General features: G+C 36.5%; 1 protein-coding gene across 1 annotated transcript; it reads left to right on the top strand.

Annotated features, from left to right (window-relative positions):
• The first annotated feature begins 4,362 nt into the window (after positions 1-4,362).
• Positions 4,363-11,171, top strand: LOC149616256 (uncharacterized). Its single transcript, XM_089857095.1, has 9 exons — positions 4,363-4,470; positions 4,533-4,584; positions 5,131-5,207; positions 6,370-6,436; positions 7,737-7,907; positions 8,075-8,136; positions 9,682-9,785; positions 9,870-10,084; positions 10,878-11,171. Exons 1-9 carry the CDS (start codon positions 4,454-4,456, stop codon positions 11,169-11,171), a joined length of 1,059 nt encoding a protein of 352 aa, XP_089713221.1. The 5' UTR covers positions 4,363-4,453.
• The last annotated feature ends 1,424 nt before the right edge of the window (positions 11,172-12,595 follow it).

Below are 12,595 nucleotides of genomic sequence, written 5' to 3'. Positions count from 1 at the left end.
AAGTAAACACTCAGATGAGATGAATTAAAGTTTGTGTTTAGATTTTCGTGTCCGCTATGAAGCGAAATTTCCGGTTCAGAATTAGCCGGAGGTTAAATACACATTTAGATTATTAGTATTAGGTTCATCAAGTGTCACGATGGCAACTAGATCATCGTATTTTAGGGTTAAACTAGCTGTTACCCGCGGCGTCGCTCCAGTGTAATAAGAACTTCCATCAAAATAATGCAAAGAATGAGTAGAATTTACCCATGACTAATATCAGAAGTATATAATACTTCTCTTAGAGAGAAATGTACCACAAAGCGGGGTAAGTGTAACGTCACTCTTCCCAACGTAGGAACATTTAGAGCAAGGTAACTAAACCGAATCACATACGCGATAAATAGTTCCCTCATCATTACTCTATTAGCGTTTAAATATTTGGCAAGACGCGCTTGTGCATTTTTGTCCTACGTCAAGACGAGGTTTGTGAGATGATTGCTGGGGATTTAGTGCCAAACAGTTAAAGAATTCACCTTATGGTGCGATGCCCATTTGTAGTTTGATGAGCGGGAAAGCAAACTAAACGGGTGAGCCTGGAAAGAATGACGTTACATAACTATAACATTAAGAGGATACAGAGTGTCATCCTTCTTCAATTATCCCCTTCTGCTAATATTTTTGTAGAACCCTATAGTCTGTCAAACGAAAGAAGAGCCCTGAGAAATTTGTCCAAATTGGTGTCGCCACCATCGACCCCATAGTACTTTATCAACTTGTTTTGTTTTGTCAATAGTCGTCTGTAATATAGTCTGCTATATACAGATTACAGATAGGCTTAATCGCAATAGAACCAATAGATTTTGCAATATATATTTAATACGTTTATGTTTCATGGTTTTTACGATCATCGAGTATTAAAGAATATAAAACAAAATTAACGACAAGACACCAGTTTTATCTTTGTTGAACTAGCATTGCAAAATATTTTAATGACATAAGTTAAAGTATCTGTATATAGCAGACTATATTACAGACGACTATTGACAAAACAAAACAAGTTGATAAAGTACTATGGGGTCGATGGTGGCGACACCAATTTGGACAAATTTCTCAGGGCTCTTCTTTCGTTTGACAGACTATAGGAGTGAAGGCGTTGTCCGTCAGCCCGTCGGGACGTTTTTTATTACTTTTCATGCGGACATAGTTCCATAAAGAAGGGTTTTTAAATTTCTGGCCGCCATTTAAAAAGATGGCAGAAAATCGAACCCAAAAACCATTTAACCCGTCTATAGGTTAAAGGAAACCAGTGTACTAAATATTTGCGAAATCGGTTGAAACGCGCGGACTTTGTTGCGTAGAGAAGACTTTTTACATTTCTGGGCGCCATTTGTTAAGATGGAGGCGGATTGGAAAAATCTTTCTTAGTACGCGCCTACTACTTATGAGTAACGTTCCTGCAAATTTTCAGCCTTCTAGGGCAAGCGGTTTGGGCTGGGCGTTAATTATCAGTCAGTCTGTCAGTCAGTCAGGACATTCATTTATATAGATATAGATAGTAATCGAGTATTCGAGTATTCGAGTAATCGAGTTATAGCTTCGGAGATTTCATTCTTTTCGTGCGGCTAGAGATAAACTAGATTTGGTATTGACAAACATTTATAATCTAAGAATACCGTTGAGGTATTAAGAGAGGATAGTGTTAACACGAAAACTAGTTGTGATTATTGCTTTGAATAATGTTTGAGTAATTATGCTAGGTAATTTCAACTTTTGCAGTTCCTTATCAACATTTTCATAGGTAAGGTAATCCTTCTCTTGACTCGGAGAGGTAATATTTTGGTTTTCCCAACTGGTTAAGTAAACAACGAAATATATTTCTTATATAATGAACAACCTTCATTAAACTAATGGTACGCAGACGTATTTTATGGAACATAAGCGGTGAAATTAAATACACGTGGTCATTAAGACTAGTGTACTCGCAACTACATATTCGAATTATAGCTTTTGGTACAGTACTCCTAAATTGGAAGAATGAATGTTGTCGGAAAAAGGGTACGCAATATTTTATGGTTAAAATGTATTTTAAGAAAATGATTTGCCTTATTATTCAAGTTTTACAAAACAATATCATCAAGTCCAGGGTTTAATATCTTAAACCGCCCAAAAGTCGAAAGGTTAAACTCCCAGTATTATTACAAAATTACAAAGCAGCTCAAATATTCAAAAATTCTCGCTGGTTTCTTTAATAACTCAATAAATCCAGCGTTTATGGTGTTATTTGGGGATTTAAAAATTCATTTTTCATGTATTTCATTTTTAGATGTAAAGTTTTGGATACTATAAAGTTATTAATCAATACAGGAGAAAACTTTTGGTCCTTTTAGAATATTTTTTCCCGTATTTCCTTCATACAGATCAGAGTCAAGTAAGTCATTGACGGAGTAAAAGAAAATCCCTTGTCGATTTTAATTTTTTCACCTCACCAAAACCATTGGTAGAACCAGGGATGGATTTAATTTTAGAAGTAGGAATGGAGAACAGAGTAGTCTGGGCGCGCACGTCAAAGTCCCGGACCTACTTCCACGGGACGGAGAGGTATGAAAAAAGAGGCGGGCCATAGCGACAGAGGTAAAGCGGAATTACGTATTTTTCGCCGTCCCCGTCAGCAACGTCATCAAAACGTAGTTTAAGTGAGCCAATAAGATAATTTAAACTTTTCGTTACGTGTTGGAGGCAGGGGCTCTATACTGAAATATGAGTCGGACTGAAGTAAATACTAACTGTTCTCTATTACTGCTTCTAAAATTAAAACTATCCCTGACCTGACCAAAACCATTGGTTGATAATTAAATGTTTTAAGAGAGATGAGCAGCTTTACATTCCAAGGCGCCTGAGGCACGCTCCGTCTTGTTTTTCCCCTTTCAAGGACATATTGAAGTCGTATTCCAACTATAACTCCCATATTTTTTGAGTCCCACCGGACCCAAGCCATTCCACAGTAGGCGCGCCACATATTTATCTTAGATTTCGTACCCCCCCCCCATCATCACTGATTTAGCCTTGAATGTTAGTAAAAACTAGAAATCTGGTAGACCCTACTGCGCATGATACGCCGATAAAGCTTCCACAATTTCCCTCTCCCTTTGAATCCCGCTGAAAATATCTAATATACCTGGGTTGGGGAAATGAAACAGACTAAAATCGACCTCAAGAACTTTATGTATGCATGCACTCAAATGAAATTGGGAGGGGAAACAAGTTTCAAGTTTTATGTGTATACAAACCGCGGATAAACTTTACTTAATTAGCCGACAGACCCTTTCATGGCAAAAAGTTCCGTAATGCAAATAAGTGCAGATTCGGGTACTCAAACGGCTGGCAATGTATAGACAGTATATATGGATAAACAAATGAAAATATACACAGTTTCCAGACTAGGAGGATTGATACCGTTTGCACAAGGAGGTCGGGTTACTTGGCTGACAAAATGCAGTATCAATTAGCCTGGCCTCCTGGGCAAAAGGTATCAATCAACTACTTATTCACTCATATAGGGTGGAAACCTTTGCCAGCGACAAGCAGAGATACTCCTCATAACGATAGGTGTTGTGGTAGTTGTGGAAAGAAAATGTTACAGTGTAAGGTCAGGGATAGATTTAATTTTAGAAGTTGGAATGGAGAATAGAGTAATCTGAACGCGCGCATTCCACGAGACGGAGGAATATGAAAGAAGAGGCGGGTCATAGCGACAGAGGTAAAAAGGAATTGCGTATTTTTTGCCGTCCCCGTCAGCAACGTCATCATAACGTAGTTTAAGAGAGCCAATAAGATAATTTAAACTTTTCATTACGTGTTAGGGGGAGGGGATCTTTACTGGGCTATGAGAAGCACTGAAGTAAAGACTAACCGTTCGCCATTCCTACATCTAAAATTAAATCTATCCCTGGTAAGGTGCTTGTAGAGTAATCGAATGATAAAACGCAACACCTTTCTTAATTAGGTGGTATTAATTCTGTTACATCAAATATCGTAACACAAAAATTTAATGGTCTTTAAAGAATGCCAAAGGTTAAAACTTGGAAAAGGCAGAACTTGAATAGTTAGGTTGTTAAATCTAATCCAGCCCTATATTTAAAATTAGTGACGACACAAGCGCCTGTAAATCCCTTACACATTTCCCTGCATAACGGTAACGCGTTTGGTAAAGTATCGACGCTGAAAATTTCCACCCTGTATACATTTTTTTACACAACGACAAATATTGCGTGTATAACGAAGGACTCGCTTTATATTAATGCTTATTCCAATATGCATATAAACAATTATGAATATAGCTTATTGCAATCAACTTCATAACGCTAAATACCTTATTTACAGAAAATAAGCGATGATCATTTAGTGTAAAATGTAATATACGTTTTCCTTATATTGGGATACTTTTGGTTGGTATTGCCAAATTGGAAAAATGTTGTCAGAGGAAAGGTAATAAATATTTTAAGACTATGAAGGGTTATAAAATAACGTACAATTTAATTTTTTTTTAGTTGTAAAGAAACGTTTGGATCAAGCAATGTGATGAAACTGGGAGTTTTAAATGTAAATATATCATAATAAATATTTTGCACTCTGATGACGTTTTTAGATGGGGAGACACTGCATTATTTCCTTTATGCTATTGGTGCATGAAAACAAGGTTGTACTGTCTAAGCTGCTTTGTGCTTATGGGCAAATATCTTGTTGTTAAATGTTTTTATTATCGATTTCATATATTTAAACCAGACCTTTCGATTAAGGCCTAATGTTGGGTATCATGAACTTTACGTTTAAACAAATAGGGTGTGTTTTGCTGCACAGGATCATGCAGAAAAGTCTTAATGATTAGTGAAAAAAAAACATCAAGTTTTGTCAAATCTCTATATAGAAGTAGCATGTTAGATGAGGTAGCTCAATCGTTGGCGTTTTAATGCTACAAGCTGACATTATAAATAAGAAACAATTTATTGAAATTGGAGTTTATTACGCCGAGATATTAAACGATTAAATTAGTTTTGCTTCACATTTCAGTATCTTTTAAATTCACGCAATTTATGGTAGAAGAAAAGAGAGTGATTTAAAGTAAAAAATTTGACAAAATCTTATTAGGAAATGGACGTATTACAGTCAATGAGAAACGTTAAAGAAGATGTAACTAGATATTTTCAGCGTGTCTTTAACGTTAGGTCAGTTATCCATTTATTTATTTATTAATCGACGCTCCTGGAAGTAATGGTTTAAAACTTTCCTAACGAGTATAAAGGTGCCCCAAGAAGTGATATCTAGTTTATTATTTTCAGTTCAAACGTAGGTCCGGAGTTAATCCCCGCCTCTAAATTACATACAGCATCTCATTGGTTCTTGAAAACTCGCGTCAGCGCGACGCGAATGACAAAAATTACGTATTTTCCGACTGAGGAGAGACGAAATAGCCCGGCCTCCTTTTACGGTTCCCCCTTGTATTTTGAAAGGGGGACTGGGACTATGGCGCGCAAATACTTAGGCATCATATACCTTCTCCCTAATAAACTAGATATCACTTATTGGTGTCCCACAACCACAAATTTAATAATGCAACAAAAAAATTTCATTCTAAAAGTTTGATGCGATTTTAATTTTTAACAAATCGCTTTATTAATTTCTAATTAATAAAAAAAAATTCAGGAGACGACGACAATGTTTTCCTTTAGAGTCATATTTGTTATCAGTGTTTGCTCTTGGAAACACTTAAAGGGATACAATTTGATTAAAAGAGCGTATAAAAATATGAATACACTAATTAGAACCATGTTTCTATCTACAATATTAAAGAAGGTGCGAGCAATTAAGTTTCTGTAATGGGCACTAAACGTTAGGTTAAATGTGAAGCACTGGGAAGTACCCCTAGTGGAAAAATCATCAGGTAGTACTAGGCATCTAATACGGGTGCTTTCCAGTGCTTCGCGGGTAAGCCTAACGTGTAGTGCTCATTACGGAAACTCAATGGCACATAAATTCTTTAATATTGTAGATAGAAACATGGTTCTAATTGATACATTCATTATTTTCTATGCTATTTCGATTAAAAATATAAATTCTAGCCCGGAGTATAGCTTTAAAATAAGTTTAAATTAAGTAATTCATACGAAAAACTTAGGCCTGACGCGACATTTCTTCAAACTTTCGTTATTTTAATGAATATATTTTTCCATCGCGGAAAAGCCCCGGGAAAATGTTACTAATTTAAATATCGCAATCTACTTGAAGAATCGCATTTTACTGATGAGTTCTCAAACCATTACTTCCTGGTAGTAGAGAGTCCGAAATGTACCATAATTTATCGCGTGCTTGTGTTACTGTACCTTATAGCGTTGAATACGTTGTTTTGGAAAGGGAATATCTTCTTGGCCTTCCAGTTGAAGGTGAATTCAAAGAAGTACGTATTCTCGTGGCATATTTTTCCAGATAGAAATTCCATTTTTCAAACAACATAAGTGTTACCAGAAGGGGATAATAGAAGAAAGATGACACTCTGTACCCTTTAATTATGTAACATGATTCTTCCCAGGCAAGGGAGCATTTTTGTTTGCTCTCCTGCTCATCAATCTTTAGGTGGGCATCGCACCGTGCTAGGGTGAATTCTATAACTGTTTGGTACTAACCCACAAACCTTGATTGTCTTGACGTGGGACAAAAATCCACAAGCGCATATGTCTTGACTAATAGTTAAGCGCTAATAGAGTAATGATGAGGGAACTATTTAACGAATATGTGATTCAGTTTAGTATCCTTGCTCTAAATGTTAAGGGATGTTGGAAAGAGTCGTCTTATGATACCCCGCTTTGCGGTACACTTCTGTCAGGTGTTACCAGAAGAAAATAGGGGAAGTGGGTAGCCGTAGCCTTGAGCCATACAAGTCGTCCAGTGATTCTCACTTACAATGGTCGATTCCCCTACCACCCTTAAAATTTGAATCTGGCCAATCGGCGCGAAGCATAAAATAGTACCAGATTTCATTGCGAACGCCACCATGTAGCGAACTGTGGAACTAACTTGTGTAGTCTGCTTATATTTCTGCTGTGCTTCAGTTTGAGTTAGGGTTACGTCATGCAACGGGTTAATGCGGATATTGGTTTAATTAAGGACGAAAATTCGGTTATTTAATAAAATGAATGTCGTTAAGAGTACGCAGTGTGATTTAACGTACAAGGAAACTACCGATAAGAAAACTCAGGCTGTGTTGAAAGGAAAAGCAAGATCTACCCAAACCAATCCCAATGTTAAAAATCAAACTACAACAACTTGGATACAACTTTATTACTTTGAACTCTTCCCTATCACAGTTTAAAACTTCGGACAAGTTAATTTTTTCCCTGGAACTTAGAAATACCATTGTATTTAAAAATAAAGACATATTTTAAAATAAGTTATGAATTTAGTACTTACCACTCGATTCCAGCCTCTGCCATTCTGCCTGAGTGCCTCACTGCCTCTAGCAGACGCCTCTAGTCAGTTGGAAGGCGTAGGACCGTACTGTCCACAGAATTACGTCACTCGTGTGTTAATGCGCGTAAAAATCCTATCTCTCTTCACCCCCACGGGGAGGGAAATGGCGCGAAGTTGCCCAAGCTACCCACTTCCCCTATTTTCTTCTGGTGTTACGAATATGGAATCTCTTTTTGGAAGTGGTCAGATTCCATAGGGTGTTTTATTTGTCTTGAAATAATATATCACAGGGAGTTGTAGCGATTATTTATCCATTGATGATGTCTTTGATGGGAAAGCGCAACAGGAATGGCGTCAACGCCTTTTCATATCCTCTGTTACATAGCTCCGTTCTTATGTTGACGGGCCCACCGGATCAGAGAGCTGTCACTTCGACGCAAATCTTCTCCGCCGACTCATACGTAAGAATTCTTTGTGAAACATGATCTTCACTGAACAAAACTGCATAGAGTTAGGACCGTATTGTGTTAGATTGCACCTGAAGTATATATAACAATATTAATTTTCCTAATATCATCATTCATTTAATCACAAGTTTCATGAAAATAATATAAAAACATTTTTACAGGTTTTTACTGGTGTTGTTACGTCACTTTTGCTTACAGCGTTAACATTATTGATTTCAACAATGTAAGTAAAATTTCATCGTATGGTTTCGTAAAATGCAGCTACAAATTAAAAATGGCAGTCACTGGCTATTTTCCGCCACAAATGTTTTTTGAGGGAAAGACATAAATAAGAAAAACCTAATTTGTATAAATGAACTGGCTGAAGGTCCAGATATTATAATTTTCAATTTTAAAGATATGACAACGAAACACGAAAGTTCTTTCATTAAACATTTTATTGTTAAAATGTCATACTTTACGTATTAATTCCCTTTGAATTACAAGAGAACAAACTATTTTTGAGGAATACATTTGATGTTTCAAGGGGTACACATTTGATGTTGAAATATATTCACCATTTGCAAGGGGTATACATTTGATGTTGAAATATATTCACCATTTGCAAGGGGTATACATTTGATGGTGAATTATATTCACCATTTGCAAGGGGTATACATTTGATGGTGAATTATATTCACCATTTGCAAGGGGTATACATTTGATGGTGAATTATATTTACCATTGCCAAGGGGTGTACATTTGATGTTGAATTATATTTACCATTGCCAAGGGGTGTACATTTGATGTTGAATTATATTTACCATTGCCAAGGGGTGTACATTTGATGTTGAATTATATTTACCATTGCCAAGGGGTGTACATTTGATGTTGAATTATATTTACCATTGTCAAGGGGTGTACATTTGATGTTGAATTATATTTACCATTGTCAAGGGGTGTACATTTGATGTTGAATTATATTTACCATTGTCAAGGGGTGTACATTTGATGTTGAATTATATTTACCATTGTCAAGGGGTGTACATTTGATGTTGAATTATATTCACCATTGTCAAGGGGTGCACATTTGATTTGATGTTGAATTATATTCACCATTGTCTAGTGGTGCACATTTGATGTTGAATTATATTCACCATTGTCAAGTGGTGCACATTTGATGTTGAATTATATTCACCATTGTCAAGTGGTGCACATTTGATGTTGAATTATATTCACCATTGTCAAGTGGTGCACATTTGATGTTGAATTATATTCACCATTGTCAAGTGGTGCACATTTGATGTTGAATTATATTCACCATTGTCAAGTGGTGCACATTTGATGTTGAATTATATTCACCATTGTCAAGTGGTGCACATTTGATGTTGAATTATATTCACCATTGTCAAGTGGTGCACATTTGATGTTGAATTATATTCACCATTGTCAAGTGGTGCACATTTGATGTTGAATTATATTCACCATTGTCAAGTGGTGCACATTTGATGTTGAATTATATTCACCATTTTTAAGTGGTGCACATTTGATGTTGAATTATATTCACCATTTTCAAGTGGTGCACATTTGATGTTGAATTATATTCACCATTTTCAAGTGGTGCACATTTGATGTTGAATTATATTCACCATTTTCAAGGAGTGTACATTAGATGTTGAATCATATTCACCATTTTCGAGGGGGGAGTTAGCAGTGATGGCCATGCAGGGGGACAGAAAATTAGACATTTTTCTGAAATGATTTGATTGGAAAATTCGTGTTTTTTTAGGCTCTTAAAATTTCATTGGAAAAAGAAAGGACGATTCAATCTTCAGAAGAAGAAACTGTTTTTAGAAACCATCTGGGATCTCTTTTTTCTTTTCTTGTCTAAACGTAAGTTAATTATCACAGTTATTAATAAAACCGAATTTGTATTAATTTTGAATGCTAACTTTTAATTTCTATTTTTTTCCCTAGCAATCGCAATAGTAAATAATAGGACTAATGTTGTGCTTGGTTGCTGGTTTATATTGGTCACTTTGATTAACATTCAATTATTGCCGTCGATGAAGTCTAAATTTTGCGTCACGTCCTATGACACGATACCACGATTTGAAGATATCGCTGATGGACCACCTTGCACATTCAAGCTCTTCAAAGGAATTCCAGAAGAAAGGCTCTTGCAAAATTTGGTGAGGAATAGTATATAAGGGTGGGTGGTGGCTCTAAATTAACTATCATGTCACGTGTTTCCCGGGGGCTTACGCTTTGTTTGAATAGAGTCCAACACTACGAGCAGGGAAGATGCGTAGGGATGGGAGCCGTCTATGAGCTTGATAAAGTCAAAGAGTTGGGGGTTACCGCTAGTGCGCTTTGAGACGGTCCAAAACAACTTAAACAAGATCGGTTTCCTCACACGCGCGTGCGCCATTTCTATTTTTTCGTTGCTTGCCAAAATTTTATTTTCGAGGATGATATGAAATTAGTAGTAAAGACTATGCAGATATGCCGTATGCATATGACGTCGTCAAAAAATCCAATATGGCGACCATGACGTCATCACATACTCAAGCCAAAGCTTAAACCACAAATTTAAACTCACTCGCGCGTTCGGGAATTTTTGAGTGAGTTTTAAATTTAGCTCGAAAAGTTTTGGTTTGAGTTTGTTATTACGTCATGGTCACCATCTTGGATTTTTTATGACGTCACATGACGGCCCTCTTGGTGGCGGCGGCCAACTTGGATGCTGCATATCTGGGGAGTCTTTACTACTGAAATTGTGTACCGCTGATGAGAAGTAGCTGGTAGTCAGTTTCTCTCTCTCTTTCTTTCTTTCTTTCTTTTGACCGCTAAATATGGAGACCCCTCAACCCGTACTACCTTTGAACTAACCATTTCCCATACCTCATCCTACGAGACAGTCACAGTCACTTCAAAATTAAAATGTTGTATTGTCATTTAATCATTGTAAACAATATTTTGCAGGCTATGCACGATGAAAACTTTAATCGCGTCTTTTCTAAGATTAAGAGAGAATATCTCGAACCCGAGGATATAGCGGACACAGAAATATATTCGTCTCTTTCGAATAAAGATGTTTTCTTTCTAAGTGATATCATTATCCTTTTGGCATTCGGAGAATTTTTTAAAGTTGACTACCTGTATTCCAAAGTGGAAAAATGGCAACTCTCACATCCCATTTCTGAAGATTATCAAGTCCTTGCTCTCTCGTACAATTTTTCCATGTGTTCAAAACTGAAAGACGACTTTGATTACTAGTGAGTGGGTTGTATCGGAGCCTCCGAGATATCTAGGCCCATGCATCTAGCGAAGCGAGAATATTTTTTTGACTAATTTAGTTCGCCGTGTTTTCCCGCTTGGTTGCGCTTTCAGCACCGTAAAATAAACAAGTTCAGCCTCATGACCCCGTCGACTGCTACAATATTAGGGCAAGGTATAGACGTAGAGCGGTGAAGCCGAGGTCGCGGATAGTTAAAAAATGTTTTTGAAAATTTCCGAAGACCTTTATTAAACAATCATTCCAAAGAAGTAAAGGATAAAAATGTTAAGGTTAAAAAAATTAAAGGTTTTGAAGGGGTAAAAAATCCTCTAATGGTATATGAAAACTGTGAATTAGGAACTTCAAGAAGATTTGTTTTACTAAAAAACAACGATGTTAAAATCTCATAATTACTTTTTTGTCCATACAATCTAACCTATAGATTCAATAAAAAGTGAATAGCCCCTAAAAAATTACGTTAATTTAAAGGTGAAACCTTTCTCTTTCATAAAAGTTTTATAAATGGCCCCTAAAATGTCATCGATAATTTATGGAAGACCCCGGTCGCAACGGTCATTAAAGCGCCACCTCGTACACAATATGAAACTGGATATTTCCCCACGTAAAAATCGACATGCATGGGCCTAGATATCTCGGAGGCTCCGACTGCACTTACGACCGTTTACCGTTTGAATAATCTTATAAATTTTGTTTCTTTCTTTCTTTATTTATTTATTTAAACAACGATTAGTGTCAGAAATAACTTTGAAACGATGTTTCTGAGTACTTACATGCGAACGGAAAAGTACGTCTTGAACGAAATGCTATGGCACCCTCCTCAGTACGAAGAGAAACCGGTGTCATTTGCGGACATGAAAACGGTCACTATCATATTTTTAATTGGACAATCCTTAGCGGTGCTTACCCTTGTCATGGAAGGAATTTTGGAATTCTTAATTTTTAAATCCGCTAAAAGTTTCAGTCGACGACGACATGCAACACGTTTGTTCCACAATATTTGGATCATTTCAACTAGCAAAAAGGTCTAATGTCTGTGCAATAGTGAAACGTAATACACTTCAACCTGGTCCTTCAACAACATCGTTCTCTGGATAGAAAAAAATTCATTCTTAAACACTACAACGATATGTGTTCAGTATAGTGTGAATTTCAAAACAGTCTCACAAAGTTTCAATTACATGAACAATAAGATCAGTTTTGGACAGTCCGCATAAGTGTATATATTTTAGACATGCATTTATGGCCAAGGACGTCTTTTGGTTCTGATGTTTGAATATATACAGGGTTTTTCTGATAAGTCTGCCATAAATCAAGGGGCGTGTTCTTTGGGTCAAACTGAGTGGAAAGTGTCAAAGAACATGGGGTGTACAAGAATTTGCAACGAAGATATGGCCCCCCAAAC

This window comes from Phalangium opilio, unplaced genomic scaffold, assembly GCF_054372755.1.
Source record: "Phalangium opilio isolate 3A_F unplaced genomic scaffold, DU_Popi_V2 ptg000217l_1, whole genome shotgun sequence".
NCBI lineage: Eukaryota > Metazoa > Arthropoda > Arachnida > Opiliones > Phalangiidae > Phalangium > Phalangium opilio.
Note: the sequence above shows the minus strand (reverse complement) of the source record. Positions and strands in the feature narration are given on the sequence as shown.

Excerpts from the sequence above, each read along its gene's own strand:
- LOC149616256 (XM_089857095.1), top strand. Across the intron at positions 6,437-7,736 it reads TTGAAGGTGAATTCAAAGAA|GGAGTTGTAGCGATTATTTA; the intron begins GTACGTATTCTC and ends AATATATCACAG. Across the intron at positions 10,085-10,877 it reads AAAGGCTCTTGCAAAATTTG|GCTATGCACGATGAAAACTT; the intron begins GTGAGGAATAGT and ends AATATTTTGCAG.